The sequence below is a fragment of the Motacilla alba genome, chromosome 1 (assembly GCF_015832195.1).
Source record: "Motacilla alba alba isolate MOTALB_02 chromosome 1, Motacilla_alba_V1.0_pri, whole genome shotgun sequence".
Taxonomy (NCBI): Eukaryota; Metazoa; Chordata; class Aves; order Passeriformes; family Motacillidae; genus Motacilla; species Motacilla alba.
In genome coordinates this window covers 39,140,504-39,164,435 of record NC_052016.1, presented here as the reverse complement: position 1 = coordinate 39,164,435, position 23,932 = coordinate 39,140,504, and the positions used below count along the sequence as shown (strand labels likewise).

The following is a 23,932-nucleotide window of genomic DNA, read 5'->3' as shown; positions in this document are numbered from 1 at the left end:
CCCTCTGGTCATCTGGGCACCAAAGAAGTGATGCAGTCTCCCAGACTCACTTGCTGGATGAAGCATGCCACATAGCCCACTTCCCATTTGGCCGTGGGGTTCATACCTACCTGTCTTTATACCCACGGACCACCTTCTGGATGAGGATGACTTTGTCTGTGATGGCCTTGTCTCTCTCAATCTCCAACAGCATGTCATGGTGGTCCTGTGGGAGGAAGCAACAGAACACCAATGTCTCAAGCCTGATACGTGGCCAGAGTGGGTGGTACAAGACCCTTCCCGAGGATAGCTGTCCAAAATAAACTCTGGGGTCATTTTACATCCCGAGTATTACCTGCTCACTGGGGAAATCCTAACATAAACCATAGTGATTTATGGTCTTCATTCCCAAATGAACCAGGTCATCCAGGAGCTGCAAATGCAATACTTCACAGTCTGAAAACAGCTGAATTACACTGCCCTTCCCTGCAGAGCTCCCTCCGAGTGCTCTCAGCCATGGGAGCAGCTCCTAGGAGCACTGGAGAGGTTTGCAAACAAATTTCAGGCTACTTGGGTGCCATCACCTCTTCCAGCCAAGACTGCAATGCTTCCCTAACCTAAGGAAAAAAAAAACTCCACAGAACACTAAATTTCCTTTGCCTTGAGGCTTTCAGATGCACCAATCCAAGCTTTATTCTGATTCCTCCCATGTTGTGTGTGATTCATCTTTCTTTCCCAGTCATGGCAAGCTGAGCCATGCCACACTGCATGCAGCAGAGGCAGTTCCACATGTTTCCTGCTTTGCTCGACCTCCCGCAGCCCCTCAGGGCCTCCCAATTTCTCTGTTTCCTGCCCTGACAGCTGTGAAATCTTGATAACAGGCTCTGGAAAGAGCAACTAGTGTGAACAAGTTCTGCGGAAGAGATGGGGGTGTTTGTGGTGGCAGTGGGATTTGGGGGTGAATTTAGGTGTAAGCAGTCAGGGTTTATCATCGTGATTTTTGCTCAAGAGAAGCCTCACCTTCTCAGAACAGCACAAAGAATGGGTTTGTAAGGAAAGATGAGTGTGTATGGGGCTGCAGGGGACCTGCAGTGTTGGACTGCTCTGCATCAGCTAGACAGATGCAGAAAAGGAGACTGCAGGCTCATCTTGGGTTGCACAAGGATGTGCAGAAAGGGAAATGAGCCTGTTGTGCTCATGTACCTCTCTTTGCAGGGCTCTGCACAGGCATCCCTCCTGCTGCTGTGTCTTTTGAGTGAAGGCAGGAGAGGAAGCTGAACCACTCAGCCCCAGAGGGAAAGCACTGTGCACTGGATGTGACCACTTTTGTGTCGGTATGGATTTGTGAATGTATCAGTGCTGGCACCGTGTAAGGACTTCCTCCTTCCTGCTGCTCCTAAACCAGCCTCAAATGCTCTGCCTTAAGCCAGGCTCTACCCACTGACATGCCAGCCCAGAGACCATGGAAAAGGGTCATATCTTCTGATGGAAAGGAAATGGTAGGAGACACCTCCAGAGGCAAGGATCCAAGATGGCAGAGGGAATGTGGAGATCCACCCACCTTTAGAAATATCTTTGTCTTGCCAATCTGCCAGTCATCATCCTTCCCCAGCACTGCTTCAGCAATGCGCTGGCATGTCCCACGCAGGTCACCCTGACAGAAAAGGAGCTGGGATTCACCAGGACCAGACTCATCCATCGCTCCTCCCAGGCCCAGTTTAAACCTTTTCTGGTCCCAAGTCCTGCAGTTTTCTGCTAATGAGGTTTTATGGCTTTACTGTCACTTTGTTTAAGATGAGTGAGAAGGACAGGCTGAACACGGCTACCTTTCCCTGCCAGCCCTGTAACCATTTTTCTTCACTTGGAAAGCCCAGAGCACTACTGTGACACCTGGGGATCAAATGCTGCGTAATTGATTTTGGAGAGGAGGCACACCCCATAAATAGCTCTGGAGATTGCCCAGCAGAGAGCACTCACTACCTGTGAAAGAGGATTCTCACCTGCTTGTACGCTGGCTTCACCCCAGGCATGAGCACCCGGTAGCGGTCCACGAACTCCACAAAGGTGTAGCGGATGGGGTATCCAGCCCGACGGATGCGGATGGTCTCCATCATCCCTGAGTACCTCAGCTGACGGACGCACAGCTCCCGATCAAACAGCTGGGGAGGTTACAGGACACCAGGGTTTGAGTGCAAATAATTTAGGGCTAGTTCATTGCATTTATGGGTAACTATGCTCTCCTTCACATGGGCCTGATGAGGCACAGTCTGCTGGAGACAGTTTTGATTTTCTTTGCATGGTTTTGTTATCTAATTCATCCCACGCCTTTCTCTTGGACTAACCAGAACAATACTCAGAAGCAGCAGCATGGGATGATATATGGACCCAGAGAACTCCAGCCAGCATCTCAATACAAACAATTTTTTTCCCCCTAAAGCACATTTCAGAAGGAAGTAAAAGTTTTAGAATAACATAAAGTAACAAACAGTCAGGACTTTCCACTGACCTTTCACTTCCGCTATGCTATTTCCTATCACTATCGGTACATTTTCCTTCAAAGGCAGGGACAGAAAATGATCTCTCAGACAATGTTCTCTTTTGCAGTCACCCTGCACAGCTCTGTGTGCCTTTATCTGGGATTCCTTTTCCTTTGGATTATTAAACCAAGGCCAAAATTAAATTTAGCAAGAAATCACATTTCATGTGACACTGCAGTCTCTGATTCGGTGTTAGCTCACCCACTTATTTCTTTCATGGGTAGATTAATTTCTTTTGTCTAATTCTTTCAAACTTGAAACTGTTTTCCTGTCCCACCGAAAGTTTTGTAGACAAATAGATTGAACAGAGACTTCTGGCTTAGTACTTGCAAGACCTGATGAAATACAGACTTCCTATGCAGAATCAAAATAACAGACTGAATTCCAGACATCCAGGTGTAAAAACAGCTCAGAATCAGGGCATAGAGAATAATTTGCTAACATCAGTTCAGGATGTACACCTATTTCTCAACATCACCTGTGTCCAAAAAGAAGGTCTTGTTCTAATCTCTGCTCAGATGATAATCACACATCAGACATATTGTTAAATATTTACCCAAAATATTCCATTAGCAGGCTAATTGGTTTTTACTCTCACCAAAACCAGTATAAGAGCACAGTAAAATGATTTGAGAGACCTACCAGATCTTTTGCTCTACATCACATTAGGTTCTCTGAACAGCAAAAAAAAGTTTCAAACAAACACCACTTGTACATAACAGCTCTGAAATTCAGGATTTTATGCTTTTTTGCACTCAGCTGAGCTTTGCTAACAGACACCAACTTTAGATAAAGCTCCAGCCTGGCTAGATTATTTTTTAAATAAAGCTCTTCCTTTCCAAGCAGTACCACAATTAAGTTTGGTGAGCAGGAAACAGTGATTGCTCACAGCATCGGTGTCTGATTCTACAAGGTGTGGGGAGTGGGATCAGGGTTTGCAGCACCCACCTCATGACCTGCCTTCTGCTGCAAAACCTGGAGTCCCTTCCATGAGCAGTTTGTGATCAGGGGGATTGAGAACCCTCTCCTTCCTTTTAATTTTCTCCCAAAAGTCTGCCCCCATAATGTTCATTGCTTTTGAAGCAAATCACTGTGAATTGGAGCAAGATAACTCCTCTCATGTTTCCTCTGTGCTATTTTGCCTTTTTTCCTCTGATTTTAGGACCACGCTTTTGTAATCGGTGAAGAAAAAAAAAAACAAACAAAAAAAACCAGGCAGTGGAAATGATCAAACAGGTAAAATAAGGGAGATCCATTGTGAGCAAAGATTTTTAGGAAAACACCCACGGGAAGATGGTTTTCAGAAAACACTGAACTCTGCCACAGAACTAAACCCATGGCTCAGCTGAAGTCTCTGGCAGGAAGGAGCCTACCCCCTATGGAAATGGAGAGGCATTTCCTATAGGATAAGGGGCTACAGGGTGGATTTCCTTGAGATCGTCCTTCGGAAGAAAGGCAGGGTCAGGAGCTTCCCCCTGCAAAAAGTTCTGGGGTGCTCTTGGACTGCAAAGCAAGTGCCTGATTTTGCCAATCTTTTTGTGACTCTGTTGCTTGCACAGGAGGCTGTGGGTTGGTTTTCCAAACACGCAGCGTCAATCCTGACTCCACTGATGCCCAAAGAAATTTTGCCAGTAGCTGCAGGGCAGAACGACCCCACGGGCAGTCCCATACAAAAAGCAACCAGGAGAGAAAAGCAGAACTTACCATGGGCTTCTTGTACTCATTGGGCTTGATGCAGCGGACAAAAAAGGGCTGGCACACGCTGAGAGTCCTCATCAACAGCTCCAGGGAGCGCTTGAACTGGCTGCTGAGCGTCGGCGAGCGCTTCCTTGTCTCTGCTCCCTGCAAAACCGCAGTGCAGCGCACTCAGGAAATGAAAGGATAACACTGACTTTCCCCTCTGGCTGAATCCCCAGGAACCTCCTGCAACAGCCAGGGCTGGCGTGGGGAGTGGGGCCAGAGGTGGCTGAAAGCTGTGGCAGGAGAGGGGAAGGGCAGAGCCTGTGAACTTGCAATGGCTGGACTCCGGCAGCCTACTCCATATGGCTCTATGCAGGCAGGAAAAGGGCCATGATTTAATTTCTCCTGCTTGAACCTCCCTGTGTGACTGGAAAACCCATCTTCCCTGTGCAGAGCCATGAGGAAGATGTGCCCATAAGAGCAAATGGCCTCTTCTGGGCCATCAGAATTCTTTATATTACAGCCTGGGGTAGTGCATCTGCCCGGGGATGCTCTCAGGAGCATTGTGGGCTTCTCTGTCCCCATGCATTGCAGCATGGGCATGCCAAATCCTCTGTCATGGTTCCTCGTGTCAGGCAGGGCTCCTCTTACTCCCTGGAACAAGAACCAGAGACTCATTTAGGGTAAAAAATAATCCAGGAGAATGCTTGTTGCCAGGTGACTCTGCAACAGTTCCAGAAACTTCTGCTGAGATTCCTCAGCCTGTACAACCACAGATTCGAGTTGGTTTTGGAAAAGAATATTAACTAGACTAGATGAGGTGAGTATTTAGGGAGAATCAGGGTGATTTGGAGTATTTTTCTTGGTTTAGCTCCCCATGGCAAATTAATAATCCAATCTCTGTTTTGGGGCAAGTGTTTCTAAAGGAGACTGTGTATGTTTCCTGTAATAGACCCTTCTCCCTGCTCTGGGAAAACCTTGTTAACCACCTCCAAATCAAGTCCCTAGCTCATTTCACATGCCAGACACTATTACCTGAGCTCATTACACATCAGTCACAGTGGTGCTGTGTGTCTAGTGGGATCTGGTGTTCAGGGAGCCTTTGTTGGGCAGCAGGTAATGTTGGAGGGCTGGAGGAAGAATTGGGCACCAGGAGGTAATTCCCTCTTAATTAAAAACAGGCTGAGCATGTAACATGACCTGTGACATGACCTGATGGCCAGAGAATTCCCAAAGGGAGAATTCCAGCAGGATTTTAATGCATTTTTCCTTCAAATATCATCTTATTTGTAGGTATTCAAGCCAAGTGTGGAGTCACAAAATCCTTATCTGCACTGGCCTTGCTGCCATGTTTTGCAGTGTATATTTGCACATTTCTGTTGCTGTGTTTATTCCTACTTTTGCTAAAATCTCGAGACGTGCTTCATCACATATCACTAACAACCTTGAACATTTCCATCCCTCAAAAGTGAGGAATTCCAAAGAATCACAGAATAATTTGGATCAGAAGGGATTAAAAATTCCCTCTAGTCCAACCCGTTTGCCACGAACAGGGAGTTCACACAGCTCAGGTTGGATGTGATGTTGAGACAAACCCAATCAAGACAAACACAAAGTCATCATGGAATTCCAACAAGAGAAAATCCAGCTCATGCAAACACCACAAAAACCTGGCCTGCTTGCCAAGAAGAGCACGGGGGGCTACCAGCGATCTCTCCCAGCAAAATCCTTCCCAGAAGAACAAACTGCTAACAAATCTAGAGTAATTAATGGATACACCTGCTACCTGCAGAGCACTGTAGAGTCTGATGCTCATATTTTGTTGCAGACTTTCTGAGGAAAAGGCTGTTTCAGCAAGAATCCTGGTTTGAAAGGCTTTGATGAATGTTTTCTCATCACATTGCTAATTATGCACACGAGGCCACCTCTGTGAGGTGGGGAAGGATAGCCACAGGGGCTGGAAGCAGCAACAGATGCAGGAGCAGGGCTGGCAGTCTGAAACAATTGCATGTTAGCCAAATTTTAGTCATTTAGTTTGGGCTTGGCTGGGAGAGATCATTTTTAAGCCATGATGTTAGGAAGGGAGCAAAACTTTGTACAAGGGTCTACGAGGGAATGCACGAGTGTCTTGCTCCCAGACAGCAAGAAACGCCTCTCCAGCTTACTGGTGCCTTGCATCTTTTTCCTGCATGCATCCAGATATGGCAAAAAGCAGTGGTGCCATCTCCATCCTTACATCTGAGGGCTTTTTGCTGGGAGGGGTTGGAAGGAAGGGACGGTGACCAGAGAGCAGCTTGTCTTCCTGTCCAAATAGTCAGAGTAGTCTGGGCTCCCCCATCAAGACCACATCATCCCATTCAGGGATGACAATTCAGGGCCTGACATTTGTGCACAGACCCCTCTCAATGGTGGGCACCACCCCTATGGGCACCTTTTGGGCTCTCAGACACACAATAAATAACAAGTGTTTTGCATCAGCTTCATCTTTCAGGGATGGGTGACACCACACAAGTAATTGTGGTTCCTTCTGCCTCACCTCAACACCAGCTTGGAGAGAATCACACCTCTTCCTTTACTTCAACAAAATGACCCTTCAACAAAACAACTTCAAAAAAAAGGAGTGGAGCAGCCTCTCAACACAGCCTAGCAAGGCACTAAAAATACAGGATTTACTGCAGAGGAGAAGCATTTTTTAAGCTGAAATCAGGCCCAGTCCCCATAGCCTGATGAAGAAAGGGCTGATACATTCTGCTTTTCCCCAGCCAGACACTTCCTAGCTTTCAAACTCTGAGACTGTAACATCTTTGGGACTCAGACTCTCTCTTCACTTGTGTTCATAGAAAGCCCAGTAGAAGGGAGGATGAGACCTGTGTAAAATGGGGAAGGATGAGCAGGATTCACAGGTGCTGTACCCCAGACTGCAGCACTCAGCCTGTACTCAACATCAAAGGAGGAAAATACTCAAAAACAGAAGAGAAAAACAAGAAAAAGAAGATAATTAGATGATTTATAGAGAAAAAGCATGCAGAAGAGAGTTTAGAATGATGTTCAGGCCAGCATGACATCCAGACATGCTTCAATTCCACTTCTTTCTGCCATCTCATGCCAGTCCGAACTTTGGAAGTGCAAACACATACATGGCTGTTTGCAGTAACACCAAGACAAAAGGCAAGGAGAATGGCAACTACAAGGAGAAATGTCACTGAGCCAGAAATGGTAGAGGTTATTCCTTCTGTCTCTTTGCACCTTCTCCTCCTTGAAGGACAAGGCTGCTGGTGCACCAGAAACACCATCAGGAGATGGCAGCCTGCTTCAGTGGAAATGCAGAAAGATGAAATACTTGAGGAGAGCTAGGGAAGGAGGGCGAAGCATGTGCCACCAGCAATACCTTGGGGAAAGGTTCTGGACAAAGGACCATCCTCCCATCTCTTTAGGATTATATGGTCACTAAATTGAGCCAGGCCAATGTGACCTGCAGTTTCTGGGCAAAATGATGCTTTTTCTTTGTTATATTTTTATATGAAATGTCACTGGGGTGACTTTCAGGTGACCACTGAAAGCTGAGGCCACCTCATTCTGCAGCATCATATAGTGAAGAGAGTCTTTCTCCTAAAGGCTGTGCAGTCTGGAAAGTGCCTTCCAGTGCAATGGTGACATGGGCTACATAACAGTGCCAAATATCACTATTTTGAACTACAAGCTTATTGAGATGCAAATATATATATATATATATATATATATATATATATATATATATATATAGTTATAGTTATATATATATGAAAAATAATTTTTATCTTGGCTGTTCCACCTTTACCTCGGTGTCTAACAAATATGAACAATTATTACTCATTAGACAACCTACAAAACACAAAGTTTAGTTGTAAGATCAACTATGACAACAACAAAACTCCCATTTCCCTGTATCACCTGTTGACATCTTCAGAGGAAAAAAACTAGTCTAAACATTTCTGACAGATTTTGCACATTTGTCTCCGGGATTTAATCCCACCATAGAATCACAGAATTATTAATGGTTTGGGTTGGAAGGGATCTTAAAGTTCATTTAGTTCCAACCCCAGTGCCATGGGCAGGGACACCTTCCATTAGACCAAGTTGCTCAGAGCCCCATCCAACCTGGCTTTGAACACTTCCAGGGATGGGGCATCACAGTTTCTCTGGTGAGGCCAGTGCCTCACCACCCTCACAGGAAAGAAATTCTTCCTAATACCTTAACGAAACATTTTCTTTTTCAGTTTAAAGCCATTCTCCCCGTCCTATCACTCAAGGCCCTCTCCAGCTCTCTCGTACCCTAATTCAGGAAAGACTATTATTTTTGCTACAGCTCCATAGCAAGGCCCAGTGATATGTTCCAATTGAAACAATTTTAACCACGATTCAGAGGGGAAGGAGCCCACCGCTGGAATTAATGGCTTTCAGTCATTTTGGATCAGATCCTCATTGGAATTCCAAATCCAAACATCCAAGATACTGCAGAAATAAAAAGGGATGTAATTCAGCTCCATGCGAAGAGCTGAATTTTGAAAAGCAAGCTAGTCCTCTGGTTATCAAGGGGCTGTGGAAATGTGAGCAGAGTCACAAAGCTTATATCATAAAATCTTTAGCACACAATATGCTACCTTATGGCCAAATAACTAGCAAGCAAGGTTTGGGAAGTTATCAGAACCAGTCAGCAGATGAGATGAAACAGAAAAGACCTAAAAAAGGTGCCAAAAGCCTGTTTTGATTATCATGACAAAATTTCTTGTTGTCTTGTCTTTGAAGGCTTGGATCTGAGGTCCCCCCTGAACAAGAACTAACCCTCCACCTCTAAAAATGATAGTGTTTCCTAACAATCCAGAAATGCAGTCCAAGGGTCTCTCTTTGCATGTGATCTATCTTGCCTCAAAAGTGTAAAACACGGTCAGATTTGCAGTTGTTCGGAGGAATAATGTCCCACTGAAGCCAGTGGTGGCACCATGGTAAACAACAGCCAAATCCCAGATGATCCATCTGAAGTTATTTAGAATGATTCAAATATCAGGAAAAAATCCTCAAAACCTTGGCTGAGCCTGGTTCTGATTTTATCCAAACCAAATTCCCATCATCACAAAGTTCTTCTGAGTTGAGTTCTAGAATTATGTGACACAGTCATACCCCTGTACCTATTCAACAAGCTGTAAAAATGCTCTCCAACATATTGGTCACTTGAAATGGATCCTCTATAGATAGTGCAGGAAGAGGAATAAACCAACAGGAGTAAAGCACAATCCTTGCCAAGGAGAGGTGAGTATACAAAAGAGGAACTCATGGATTCAGTTTACCTTTGGTGTGGGTGTGGGCGACTGGCCAAATGTGCTGGATGCATAGCCACAGAGAAACTACACGAAGCACAGGTAAAAAAACAAAACACAAAACAGAGACAGAGAAGAGCAAATAGTGAAAAGAAGGAATAACTGAAATGGGAGCCTGACATTTTTAGTCTTGGAAGTCCAGCTGTTATATATGTCATGAACAAAATGCATTAATTCTTAGATTATTGTATAACCCTCTCCTGGCTTTTCTCCTTTGTCTTGATGTTCACTTCTCTGAATATGAGGGAACTGCCAGTGTTCACCTCTTGCTTCTTGGAAACAAACTTCATACATTTTTCAACCTCAATCTTTATCCATCCAATTTCAGCCATTCCCACTCTTTTTCCTCACACATCTCTGCTCTCAATATACAGTGGTGGAGAAGGTACCAGGAACAAACCACAAAAATTGTAAAGAAATCCCTCCCTTCCTCCCTAATTTTAATCCCAAAGTCAGGTATTTGTGATAGAATTTAAACTTTTGCCAAGGGGAAAGCCACCCTGGTCCCTCAGTTTCCCATTTGTTTTTCACTTTACAGGGTTCCATCCTCCACTGCTCCTTCCACCTGTTCCTTGAACAAGCAGTGCTGCCAGGCCATACCAGCTGATTCCACAGAGGAAAAGTGTACAACTCCCACTTAATCCATAATTTCACCTGGCACCACTCAAAGCAATGTTCCTGTTCAGCAAACACATGAAGATAAACCCTCTCTGTGATGACTATGAATAAATAAGACTTTACAGCCCCATGTGCTCCAGAAATGCCCAGTTCACCCCACAGGTTTCATTGTGTACAGGTATTAGGTCTTTCAGGGACCAAACAGTTAATACAACATACAAATATACAATCTCAACCAGTTATCAAATTTCTCTGATCTGTGGCTTTCTCAAGTTTCTGGAATATAAGGGCCCCATTTGAAAGACTGAATGTAAAGCAGACGTGGACTTACTTGTTCCTGACTCACAAAATCCTACAAAATCGTCAATGAGCTCCTGAGGACCAAAGTTTGGAAGGTGTTGAGCAAAATGCCTCATGATTTGATTTTGCCCTTAGCAGAACAGCACTTGTATCTCTTCAAGAGATGATGTAATATTTGATTGAACAAGCCTGTGTGTCTCTGGAAAGTTCCTCCACACAGTGCCTCACTGAAGCTCAGGGAAGGCATGCACAGCTCCAAGGCATTCCAAGGATGCTTCACCACAGAGCTTTGCTACATGCAGTCAATTTCCATGACCCAGGCTTACTTGCTCCTTTTGGGGCACATGTCCTAATAAAGGGGCTGCAAACATTACTGAACGTTAGTGGAAAGCAATGGAAAAAACATCTCAGCCCCATGTTGGATCCTGCTTGTCTGAATTTTTGTGTGGTGGTGTCCAGGGAATTAGTGCTCTCCATGTTCACAGTGACACTGTGCATGACTAGGGGAGCTGGCACACAATGTTGGCTCTTCCAGTTCCATGACATCAGGCTAAAAATCTCTCATTCCAAAAAGAAACCCAGGCATCATTAAAGAATCAGAGCACAGAGACCACCACTTGGGACAGATTATGAAGATGTTTAGTGGAACTATAAAAAAAAACCTCAAACAGTTTATGTTAAAAATAAAAAAGGATCCAATGCTTTCAGAGGTTTCAGTTCTCAGATCCTAGACAGCATCCAGGCAGACATCTCAACTTTGCTATTACATATTTCCAGCATATTTTAAAGATGCTTTGGTGGGGATTCCTGTGAGAAAGCTTGTGTGACTGTGTAAACCCTTTCATTGATGCCCCAGAGTGCATCTCTGCTCTGCCCAAAGAAGAAAGAAATCACTTCCAAGGTCAACTGCAAAGCTAACACCAAAAATAAAAAGCAGCAAGGAATAAGCAATAAAAAGCAAAGTAAGCAGCGGCACTGATGCTAAGGGAGTTAGTGTCTACTTCAACAGGAGTATCCACTTCTGAGGATAGCTCTGAACACAACAGGAGTGTAATGCCAATTGGTAGCTTAATTAGTAATTGATAAATGTTCTCTTATTCCAAATGAAGTCAAAAGGATAATGATCATTAATTTCAGCAGGAGCAAAACTGAATGGCTGAAGTTTATGAACAAGACTATCAAAACAGCACATAGCATATTCAAAGAAATGTCTTGGGAATGTAAATATTTCTTTTCCTTGTCAAGTAAAGGAATTCAGCACTTACAACTTGGCACTCCTGAAAGTCCCTAAGTCCCTTGGTCCATCAGTGGCATTGGCTGGCATTTGGAAATTGGACTCCGACTGCCAAAAAATTTGTCTGCTTTGAAAAATGTTATCCCCACACCCTCTGCAGTCCCATGACTTTTGCCTTGGGAAAGACTGGGGTATCTGGCCATAGTGACTGATCTGTATAGGCTTTCAGATTCTGCAAGACTGACATTTTAAAACACTTTTTACTTTAATCTTGGGAGCAGGGATGAGTAGAGAGATTTAGATGTTCAACTTCCTGAAGAAAATACCATATATTTGTGTTATTAAAGGTGAAATGGTCACTAATCTCAGCATTTAAGCTGGTATCCCAGTAATAAATGCTTAAATGGGGTGGAAAGGGTTAAAGCAATAACTCTGCCTTTCTCTGAAACTTCAGGGCTCTTAGTCTTCTTTCACGCTGAGCATGGAGTAAGCACATAACCTCCTGGAGAACTGGGATGTGGAAAGAGGAACTTTGAAGTTCAGCTCTCATAACTGGTGTTCCCTCTCTCTGCTGTTGTAACAGTAACACAACTGTTCCCTCCAAGTCTTCTTGTGGTGCTTAAGAACCAGCAAAATTGTCCTTTTGTTTTACTCTGGTAGACAAGGATTTGGTTTTTACTTGGACTCATAGAAAGGTTTGTTTTGAAGGGACCTTCAAGGTCATGTAGTTCCAACCCTCCTACCATAGCAGGGACGCCTTCCACTAGGCCAGATTGCTTGAACACTTGAACACTTCAGGGGATGGGGCATCCACAGCTTCTCTGGGCAACCTATACCAGTATCTCACCCCCTTCACAGATAAGAACTTCTTCTTCCTAACACCTAATCTAAACCTGCCCTCTGTTAGTTTACTTCTCATTCTATTATATGCACATCTGGATGACCTAACTAGAAGGCACAGTTACTTGTCTCTCAGATTTCTACAATCACAAACCTGATTGTTCCAATCTCTACACAAGTCTGAGGGGCCATCATAGCAAAAAAATAATATTTGATGAACCAAATGCAGTGAACTGGGGGCATGAATGTGGATGCACCCATTACACTGCATTAACACTTCCCGATGGTTGACTCTCGCTAACAGGTCTGAAACACCCCAAGGAGCATTGGAACAATATGACTCTGCAAATCTTCCACCCCTTCCAGGAACACCCCTCCTCCTGAATAAAGATCTTCTCCCGCCTGCATTACCATTGCCACATCTGCTTGGAAGATCTGCTTGATGAATTTGTTTTTTGAGGAATGCACCAGCTGAATGATGTCTCCATGCAGCGTGTCCCTGTTTTTCTCCAAGAAACCTAGAGAAATAATGGGACAACACATAGATGACACAGTGCAACATGGTCAGCACGTGAGCTGCAAGCAGCTTCTGGATTGTTGGATTACTGGATGTTCTTGGCGAGGTAATGGGAGTAATGAGCAGGCAGAGAGAGAGAGAGACCATGAGAAGAAAGACAGAGGTGCATCTTCAGACTGGACTGAGGATGCAGTGGTGCAAAGCACTGCCATTCTGTCACAGGCACACATGAATGAAACGGCACCAAACTCTGCAGCTCACAGGCACAGCTGGAGGGTCAAGTCATTGCAGCCAGAAAAGGAAAACATTGACACGACCGTGGACTACCACCCTGCCCTGCTTCAACACAGCAGCGGCTTGTCTGCCCACGGATGTCCCCTCACCCCCTGCAGTGCCCTAGGAGCTGCCCCATACCTTTTGTTTCATAGTAAACAATTCCAGCAAAATGGTTAATGCCAAACTGGGTTTCGTAGTTATTCTTCGGAGGAATATAGTTGGTGTTAAGCTTGTGCTGGGAGTTCAGCTTGTGCAACATGGTGGCATCTGTACCCTGTACATGCATGAAAAGATCTGACATTTAACCAAGGCCATTCCCACTGAAATAATTTTCCAGTCAATAGCACATTTCTTTCTTGTCTTGGTGACAATGTACATTTATGCTGAGAAGTGATATGTTGGAGAAGACATGTCAAGTGCAAAAATTACAGGAATTGATTAAGTATCACTGGTATGTACTGCTGTATTCAAAATAATGCTCCAACAGAAGCATATTTAACATTATTTTCTCTTAAATTTTGCCAATAGATGTTTTTGGGCCTCTTGCAGGCATATTTTCCCATCAAAACCACTTGTTTCTGTGACACTGATGGAAGAAAATTTAAGAGAGCAATAAAAACTATAATTAGGCAGGCCACTGGTGAGTGTGTGTTTGGGGCTGAGCAGATCTGTCACAGGTTGCCAGCATGCAAGAGCAAAGGGGATAAAATCAGGAGAGTCGCTGGCAGTAAAGATGAGCCCAAAACACACCTTGGGGAACTTGCTCTCCTCATCAATGAGGGAGATGATGTTCATAGGCTTGATGGCAATCATGTCCAAGGCATCCTGGTTATCCGTGAACTCGATGTGCTGCCAGTTGATGTTCTCCAGGTTGTACTCCTCCTGCTCTAGTTTGAAGACGTGGCGCACAAAGAACTGTTGCAGATTTTCATTCGCAAAGTTAATGCAAAGCTGCTCAAAACTGTGGAGGGAAGGTCAAGAAAAGGCCTTTTTATATACACCCTGGTTAATTTTTCTACATCACTCTCCACGCTTAAAACAATACTCTCAGACCTTGTCAACAGCTCAGTAAGGCTGCTGTTGGCTTAGAATTTCCTTATTGGTTCAGACAATCAGTTTTTTTCCCAAAACAATGCTATGTGTGTGGTCTAAATCAGTTTAGTAACTGATTAAATAGCTCTGAAATTTTCTCATATAGAAAAAAGTTTGATCCAACCCAGTCCAGTTCACTTCAGGAGAGGTGAAAGGACTGCAAGACCTTGAGCTTGGGCTTGTGAAGGAGGATTAAGACCTGGTTCTCCTTTTGCAGGCTCCATACCTGTTCACAGTGAAGTTCTCAAAGCCAAAGATGTCAAGAAGGCCAATGGATCTCCTGATACTTTTGAGTTCCTGGGAAGGAGGTCTATAAATTGCAGCATTGATCTTCTCCACGATCCACACAAAAAGTCGCCCATAAATTCCCTGCAACATCCCAAAGATGGAGCTCACTGAGACAGTTCAGCAGTTTGTCTCTCTAGTCTGTGTCACCCCTTCACCCTTATGGCACAGGTTCTCCTAGAGCATGGCCAACAACCCTGAGGATGTGCTCACCAACATTTGTGCCAAACTCTTGGCATGGTTTGAAGCTTCAAGAACCATTATGTAGATCAAGGAAAACAGACCTGAAAGCCTAGCTAAAAGACAACTGAGAGCAAACCCCCAAATTTGGATAGTGCTAAATTTTGGATCTATGGGTTTGCTGTGAAGCCAGACAGTCCTTTCCTTGGTTTCCACACATTTCTCTCTACAGATCAGCAGAGCAGAGCCATGTTACACTGCAAGAACATCTTGCTCACTTGAACAAGATGCTCACTGAAACATTGCAGCACTGGCTGAACAGTCTGATGATCTAATAACACAGATATTGCTGCTTCAGTAATTCCAGAACATCATGTTTTAAACTATAATTAATTTCTATTTTAAAAGCTACAGCAGTGTGACCAAGAGGGGAGCCCAATTCAAAGGCCCGTCACCACTAGAGAAGACACTGCCAGCATTTGCAGGCTGGTTTTGCAGGCTATCAAACCAGCTTGATCAACCAATTCCCCACATATAAAATGAGGACCCATGTTGGCCAAGGCATGCCAATAATGCTTATCTTGCAATTTTACATGGGGCTGCAAACAGCACAGCAGTGATGCACACCTATCCCATCAACCTTCTTACTCCAAAGCCTCAAGATGTTCTTAGTGCTCTGATGGCTTCTGGACTGCTCTACTCCTGACCTTGTGTTGTTCAGCTGGATTTACTGCTGCTTATGTTCCCAAATCCTGAAATTCAGGGGTGTGTGCTAGAGGTGTTGGTAAAGTTGTTCTGATTAACAGCAGCTGAGGATTTTTACTAAAGCTGAAGTAAAGTTATTTCAGAATGCTGGGTCCTTCTGCAGGTCCCCTTAGAGTACAGTCTCCAGTCCAGATGGCAAATCCCTTGCAGAGCATGTTACCTAGACTACTTCCACCTCAACTCTTTGTATACATCCCAATTAGAACATGGTTTCAAGGGCATTTGCTGATCTGAGCTCACACAGGCACCAAGGGAGACCCTTTTCCTGTGCAGCAGATGCCCCAATCTCAGAAGGGGCAGATTTCTTCAGCTTATCAACAGAAGGCATAAGGAAGTGCCCTAAGACCTACCTTTACAAAAGCGTCCCTCACATCCAGCGCCTGTTCCATGCTGAGAGGGGTGGAGACAGTTTCGCCCCTCGTGATTATAGTCCGGCTGGTAAGGCAGTTCATCACGTCCTGAGGCTCAACCTGACAGAGACAACACCAAACACAGCTGCTGTACAGGGAAGGTACCTCAAATGAAGACACAGGCATTTTCAGAGAGAAAAATTAACATTTTTATACAGTATTTTAATCTGGAAGGTGTTCTTGTGACTTAGCATGAGATGTTAATGAGGTGTGGGAAGACAGAATGAGAAAGCAGAGCAAAGTCTGCAAAGCTGTATGCTGCCAGCATGGGTTAAAGCTTTGCATCACCTCAAGCCCTTTTTATACTTCCTCAGGGAAATGTCCATTCCCTAAGTGGACAGAGAACTGTGGATCACACTCTGGGACCAGCAGTGCCTATGGAGATGAGATGATGTCCCTGTTAGCTCTTGGGAAGGCCACTGAAGAATGCCCCAGTCACTGCATGGATGATTTCAGTGAGGGTCATCTCACCTCACTCTTCAGATACATAGAATATATAGGACGTCTGTCTCAAGTATCATTATGAACTTTCTTTATATCAGTGAGGGAAACACCCTGCCTTAGGGACTGAGGTATTTTGGATGCCCCTTCTAGGACAACGTGCTAGACCCACCAGAGAGTCTGTTCCTATCTGCTGGTATGAAAGGGAGCTCAGATAATTAGATCATGGAACCATAGAATATTTTGGGTTGGAAGGGAGCTTTAAAGATCATCTAGTTCCAACCCCCCAAACAGGAACAGTTTCTGCTAGACGAGGTTGCTCAAAGTCCCATCACACCCGGCCTTGAACATGCCCACAAGTGGAGCAGCCACAAAATCCCTGGGCAACCTGTTCTAGTGCCTCACCACCCTCAGTGAAGAATTTCTTAATATCTAATTTAAACCTGTTCTCTTTCAGTTTGAAGCCATTCTGCCTTTTCCTATCATTCCATTCCTTTGTCAAAAGTCCCTCCTCCATCTCTTTTGGAGCCCCTCTAGGTACTAAAAGCGGCTCTAAGCTGGCCCCAGAGCCTTCTCCAGGCTGAAACATTCAAGATCTCTCAGCGTCTCTCCATGGAAGAGGTGCTCCAGCCCTCTTAGTATCTTTGTAGCCTCCTCTGGCTACTCAGCCCAGATGAAGACAATCACCTTCATGCTGCCAATGCAGGACACAATATGGCTTATCCAGGCCTTTTCAGCCTCCTAGAGCTGGTGGTGCAAGGAAAGGCTGGCTTAGACTAAGCTTTGCCACAATACTAAAAACCTGGGACGGAATCAGAAAGGGAACAGCAGCACTGCCCGGCCACTGACCTCCAGCAATGTTGCCGCAGTGATGAGCGATGCTGACTGAACAACCTCGCAGGCATCCAAGTTGTCATAGGTCCGAGCTGGGGAAAGAAAGACAGAGGGAAAGCCATCAGCAAGGGATGTGTCTCTGCAGCAAGTGGATGGGGTGAGGGAAAGGGTTCTTCTTCATTGCCTCTGTGTGATGTCCTGGCAAAATCTGACCATCAGAAGGGAGAGAAAAGTTCATGCATCTGCTGGAGTCCTGCTGCTGACTGCAAAGGACCTGTACTCTGCTCTGCCAGACCAGATAGTGAAGAATGTAGAAATGTTTTAGCATCTAAGTGCTTTAGGCTTCTGTCTTCTGAAGAGGCTTTTTAAACCACTGTGTCATTTCTGACAGCAGAGCTGTTTGGTACATTTACAAAGGTATATCCAATCACCCAGGCACTTACCTGTCAAACACCCCATTAGTCTCTCTTTGTAAAACCTGAGTCTACTGAATGACCTCTGTCCATATTCAACCTCACAACACTCAGAAATGTGGATGTCATTGAGCACACTGCAGCCTGGCAGCACTCCTGTGGACAGGTGGAATTATTCCTTATTCCTTGTCCTTACAAGGCCATAATAAACACTGAGTCCCTGGCATGGCACCATGGCAGGTGTTCTGGATACAGCTCTCCATCGCTAAGCTTGGCTCCCTGTCAGCAGGCAGAATAAAGAGCAGCAGTGCACTGGACCATTTATTTTGTCCTTTTACCTTCATACTGCAGGTTGCCCATGTGCAGGATGGCAGCCAGCAGCTTGGAGATCTCCCAGTTCTCAGTGTCAGTGAACATGAGTACCTTCATAGCGGAGCGGATATTGGCGTACTCCTTGCTATCATCTCTGCCATCACAGGTTGTGCAGTTACCCTGGGGAGGCAAACAGGGCACACACTGTATGGGGCAAAGCCAGGGAGCACTGGAGTATGACCCCAAGCTGTCAGAGGTTCCCCCAGAACCAGCAAGGTTTTGTTTAAGGCATGATGCTGAACTTGTACATCTGGCTCTGCCCTTTGTCATATTCTATGACTCAGTGCTGAGACTTGTGACCTACATTTACCCTGTCGTCCCCAGGTACCCTGCATCTGACTGCCATCAGCAGAAGAGGAAAAGCTCTATGAGATGGGGATAGAGAGCTGGAGGCTCCCACTGATCCAGTTAGAAAGGTAGGTCCCAGCCTTGCTGATAATGCACCAGCTTTAATTACACTTGCTTCTAACAGCTCCTCTGGATATCAATAGTGGTATATAGGAAGTGGGGTTGGAGATTGCTGGCTTGGTCAGACACTTGGAGCACACACAGCTCAGCCCCATATTCTGTTGAGAACGTGCCATCCAGAGGAGCGCTTCTCTACACCCATCACTGCCTCAAGAGCAGCTGGCTCCTGGCTATTTCCAAACATGTCGCATGGGCACCATACACCATCCCATACAAGCCTGTGTTCTACTTCACAGAAAGTGTGGAAATAGCCTGGTCTAGACACAGGGATTAAGGATTTCCACTAAGACTATGAGCCTTGTGGTGGTGAGACAAAGAGATCTGTCAAACCCTGTGGCTAAGGCTCAGGAAGGTCATAACCAGCAAAGCAGCTCTTTGGCTCTCTTTTCCTTCTCCCTTGCTAAGGAACTTTCACCATATCACCCCACCAAACCTCTGTTTCATTGCTCTCTCACCATTGCAAGGTAGTTGTAGTCCGTGGCTTTCCCAAGACCCAGCTTCTTCTTCTGCTCCACGGTCATTCCTCTCAGCATGCAGTAGAACACGTGGTAATTCCTCTCATCCTGGGCCTGCAGAAGAGCAAGTGCCAGCTCTGTGAGGAGAACGTTATGGCAAAGGTTGGCTGATACACCTTGCAGGTGTATCACCTTACCTGCCTGCACACCCGGGACTTCTCCAGCAGGTACTGCTCAATCTTTGCCCCCTCTATGGCTCCCCTTTTGTTGAAGTGGATATCGATGTACTTCCCAAATCGGCTGGAATTGTCATTACGGATGGTCTTTGCGTTCCCGAAAGCTGCAAGAATTATGGTGCGTTAGAGAGGGTCTGATGCAGGGAGGATGGTGGATCTGGTCTCATTGGGGAGGAAAAAGTCAAAAGAGTGAGGCTGAGAGGGTTAAAAGCAGCCCCAAAGTCTTCCCTTAAGTTTGTCTGGATCAATTTCATCTCAATGTGAGGAGACAAGATGTATATCAGATGACTTTCCTTGGAAATACAGAGAGGAGCACAGAGGAGGAAGCTTGGGAATGGGGTGACCTTATCCAGGAAGAAGGGCTAGGACGGCAGGGTTTTGGCAACAGCTGATTAAATTAGAGGAGAGTTGAGCAAGAGTGGCTGCAGTGTGAAAGGTGACACTGTGCAGAAAATGACAGAGATGCTGGTGAGTGATTTGATGACTAAGAGGGAAAGAAAAGGGAAAATACCTCCAAAGGGAAATACAGACAACTAAGCCAACATCCAGTGGGAGACTTCTCCCTGCAAGCAGACTGTGCAGAGAAAGGTATCCATGTCCACCCTCTCTTGGGTGTGGATGAGTGCCCTAAGCCAGCACACCCTGCAATTTCTGCTCCAGGATTTCTGGCAGGTGATGGACATGCACTTGAATAACAGAGCCTCTCTCTCCTGAATCTCAGCAATGACTAAGTGCATATTCAATAGTGCCCTCTGTGCTTGTCACATTTCTGTTGGTTCCTAGAGGGTTATTCACCAAGCAGAGGAGGTAAAAATCATAGAATGGTTTGGGTTGGAAGGGACCTTCAAGATCATCTAGCTCCAACCCTTCTGCCAAGGGCAGGGGCATTTCCCACTAGACAAGGCTGATCAAACCTCTATCCTTAGAGAACAACCACAATGTTATTCTTTAAAGAAAATGCAATTTTTCTGCGTAAGCATAAAAGGTAGATCTGGCATCATGTTGGGTCAAGAGGGTTAGATAACCTATTTAATTTACAGACATCCAATTAAAACAGTGGGGTTGATCACAGTAACAGCCTGCCAATGAACCTATTAAGGCCACAAGCTAAGGCCATAATTCTCATTATCTGGTTCATTCTTGGACTCCTCTATTTCTTTTTCTGCACTCTGCTGCCATTCACTGGTCTTGGAAGGAAAAGGTGGGGTTTGCTATTGTATACAGCCAGCACAAGGTGCTGTGAAGCTCAGGTCCTATTAAACTGATGTTTTATGGAACCATCTAAGACTAGGAATAGGATTTTTGCACCTATGGCCAAAAAAGAAAATAATTAGTTAGCTGAATACAGTACTGATGAGATATTGAAGCTCTGCATGCTGTCCAGCACTGGAGGGTGTGGTGAGATTTTTCAAAAGAGCTTTGATTGAACATCAGATACACAAAAAAAGTATTGATCAGCACTTTTACACACTACATACAGAATTAGGTAAAATTCAGGGTTTTGTATGGATTTTCTGGGGGGGAAAAGTACTGTTTTAAGTGGAAAACCACTTTTTTCCCCACTTTTAAAGTAATAAAACAGTTGAAAAAATAATACCAGCTCAGCTGAAATGCTTTGCTTTCAACAATAGCTGTCAAAAATATTAAAGGAAACATTGAGAGCTCAGAGAACATTAGTTTTGTGAAAAATAAATTCAGATTGAAAGAATCTGAATGCACTGTTTATCAAAAGTGTACTTCAAAAAAAAGTTTTGTCACTTTTTTGGAAACTCAAAGTGTGACATAAGTGTTTTAGTGTTTTAGTGTTTTACATTTGGTTATATTTTATGGTTCAGAATCTGTTTCTTATTTTTTCCAACAAAAGAATTCTTTATTATCTTAGGTCTCACCTTCCAAGATGGGATTTGCCTCCAGGACCTGCTGCTCAATCCAGGAGTGCTGACCACTGATTGCTGCCAGGAACTGGAGAATCAGTTTTGTGCTTTCTGTCTTCCCTGCTCCAGATTCTCCACTGCAAAGACAAAGGAGTGGAGGTCAGTGAGAGCCATGCTGCATCCCTGCCAATGTCCCTCCCTCTGTCTCCAAAGGAACTTCTGTCTCTTTGTCTCTCCTGTTAGTGTAGGCAGGATGAGACCACTAAGGATGGGTTTCCAGCACCCCAAGAACTGGTTGTGGGACAAATGGTAGGACATGGTACCAGACAGCTTTCAGCCAAGATCCAGATTTGCTCCATGTTCCATTTTGCCCAAGCTGTTGCTTGAGTTTGGGTATCCCAAGCAAATGTCATCATTCAACCAGCACTAAGAAGGTAATGAAGTACTTTCAGTCAGTGCTTTTCCAGGTATGATCACCAGACCATGATCCTGTGGTTCAGGATCTAGCTGTTCCTATGGGACATCACCACCAGTCTTGAGCTGTGATAGGACAGACTGTGAAATACAGCCTTCTACCAGGAGGGACTTCCACAGGTCTCCTAGGCTTGTTCTAACAAGGAGTAGGGGAGAGAGGAGAAGCTTGTGGAGCAGGAAGCCAGAGTTATTCCTCAAACTCTTCTCTGCACTGAAAGATAACCTGTTATCTTGTGAAAGAGCTGGGCAGAAATATTTGGGTGAGTCTATGGCATGTCTGATGCATGGGGTAGTCAAAATAAGTAACTGAAACAGACCCTCCTAACACTGAGTATCCAGCCTTGGCCTCATGGGCAGATCGTTTCACTTTTCAGGCTACTGGCACACTGCATTGACTCTCCTATGTGCCCCACAAGATGCTTTTTTACCAGCAAAATAAGCCTTATTGAATGGCCTTTTCAGACTCACGTATCTGAAATACTGCACACGGGATGTTCTAGAGTTATGGCTTTTCATTCAATGAAACTTAGGGTAGGCATGCCTTGGGGAAAAGGGTGCCTCAAACAAAAAAGACTGGGGGTTCAGAATTTATAGGATCATGTTGGAGAGCTGAGGACATCAAATCTGGCTCATACTACCACTTGGGACAGATACTGGAGGGAACTGTACCCATAACTGTGACCAGGCGCCCAAAGTTGACCACTCCAGAGCAGAGCCATTGCATGGAGACACCGTTCAGGAGTGTGAATGACCACAGGTTCAGTGACCAAGCTTGTCCCTGACCCTTCCTTGTGCAGAAAGTACTGATGTTTGCGTTTTTGATGTCTGTAGGAGTACTGAGCTTAAATTTAAAAGTGGAAGTTAAAAATGAATATGAGATCTATTGAGTTGGAAGGGTAAATACCAAAGTATTGATAAAGCACCTCTACTAGGAACAGAGTGACTGTGAACAGAGACCTCCTCTGCACTAGGAATATGGTGGATGGAAGATCTAATCTATCTGATAAGCTGTTCCAAATCAAGCATGTTGCATCTGCTCAGCATCTGCTTTCAGGATACGGCCCATTTCGAAATCCAGCAACTCACCTTATGATACAACACTGGTCCTTGTTGTTGCGCTGCATGTTGAAGTAGCAGTTGTCAGCAATTGCAAAGATGTGTGGTGGCATCTCACCAATTTTTTTGTTGGTGTAGAGGCGTATCTGCTCAGGTGAGTAGATGGGTAGGAGCTGGTAGGGGTTTACTGCCACCAGTATTGAACCAGTGTATGTCTGGAGGAGAAGCACATGAAGGTTTATGGGGACAGTGAGGGGTAGCTGAGAGACTTTAGCAGCTTGGATGGGATGTGGATGGAGGCCAGAAAAATCAAGGCTTTTTAAAAGCTGGATGAAAGATGATGCTCAAGTCAGAGATGCTTGCAGGGGGAGCCTGGAGTAAAATGGGAACAGAAGTCCCAAATACCTAAATCAGTTCATATTCAGCCTTGCTCATGCACAGCACGGTTTCAAGCCTTAATTCATATTTTGTATGCTCTCAGTTAAGATTGACTCTTAAGAGAAGCTCATATTTGCAAAAATATCACCAGAGCCAGCATATATCCATACATATTTACTGCATTGCATGTACAATGAGAAACCATAGGTGAAAGAAACCTGACAACCATTCCCATATCTCAAGGCAGGGCCAGTTGGATCTAAACCATTCTGACAGATTACTGTCTAACCTGTTTTTATCAATCCACAGCAGTGTTAAACTTCCCTCTGCAATGCATTCTTCTTTATCATCTCTGACTAACCAAATCTCTCCATACTTCAGTTTAAACCTTATCCTGTGCAGATGGCTATTGCCCACAAAGTCCTGACATATCCCTTCTCATCTACTTCTGAAATTTTGCAAATGGCCTTTGGTCCAGCTGTCTTAGGCCTTGGGTAGCAAACTCCTCTGTAGTATCTTGCTCTTTCATTTCTGCCCTTCCAGAAGCTGTTTCTCTCAAGCCTCTCATCAAAGGACTCATGAACTTTGTTACCTTGCTCAGATGTAGTGCCAAGGTTAGGAGGTTTGGCCACATCCCAAGCTCAAGACAGAGAATAAAGATCTCCTTCCCCTGTTTCATCTGTTTAAAAGTCAGTGTCTAGAGCAGGTGAGTCAATGGGCCTCCACCTTGGGTTAGCCCAGGGGCATGAGATGAAGGCTACTTTCACTCTGTGACTTCAAAGAATTCAAGTCACTTTCTCTAGGTTAATTTTTAGCAAGTGAAGTTACAAGATTAATTTTATCTTTCTTTCCTGCTGGAACCAG

At 44.8% G+C, this 23,932-nt stretch overlaps 1 protein-coding gene across 3 annotated transcripts in view; it reads right to left on the bottom strand.

The window, feature by feature from the left end:
- The window catches only part of MYO7A (myosin VIIA), a 60,745-nt gene that overhangs the window by 26,942 nt on the left and 9,871 nt on the right, over positions 1–23,932 (bottom strand). For 2 of the 3 annotated variants that reach the window (XM_038135558.1, XM_038135564.1), the window contains 15 exons: positions 22,721–22,905; positions 21,176–21,297; positions 19,248–19,390; positions 19,051–19,164; positions 18,094–18,247; positions 17,358–17,434; positions 16,008–16,127; positions 14,654–14,796; positions 14,086–14,296; positions 13,474–13,609; positions 12,954–13,060; positions 4,221–4,358; positions 1,980–2,138; positions 1,541–1,633; positions 111–205 (listed from right to left, as the gene is read on the bottom strand). In XM_038135558.1, coding sequence (XP_037991486.1) covers positions 111–205; positions 1,541–1,633; positions 1,980–2,138; positions 4,221–4,358; positions 12,954–13,060; positions 13,474–13,609; positions 14,086–14,296; positions 14,654–14,796; positions 16,008–16,127; positions 17,358–17,434; positions 18,094–18,247; positions 19,051–19,164; positions 19,248–19,390; positions 21,176–21,297; positions 22,721–22,905 — 1,997 coding nt within the window. Of the gene's footprint in view, positions 1–110; positions 206–1,540; positions 1,634–1,979; positions 2,139–4,220; positions 4,359–9,520; positions 9,578–12,953; positions 13,061–13,473; positions 13,610–14,085; positions 14,297–14,653; positions 14,797–16,007; positions 16,128–17,357; positions 17,435–18,093; positions 18,248–19,050; positions 19,165–19,247; positions 19,391–21,175; positions 21,298–22,720; positions 22,906–23,932 lie in introns of all 3 variants that reach the window. The other variant, XM_038135550.1, reaches the window with a different exon arrangement.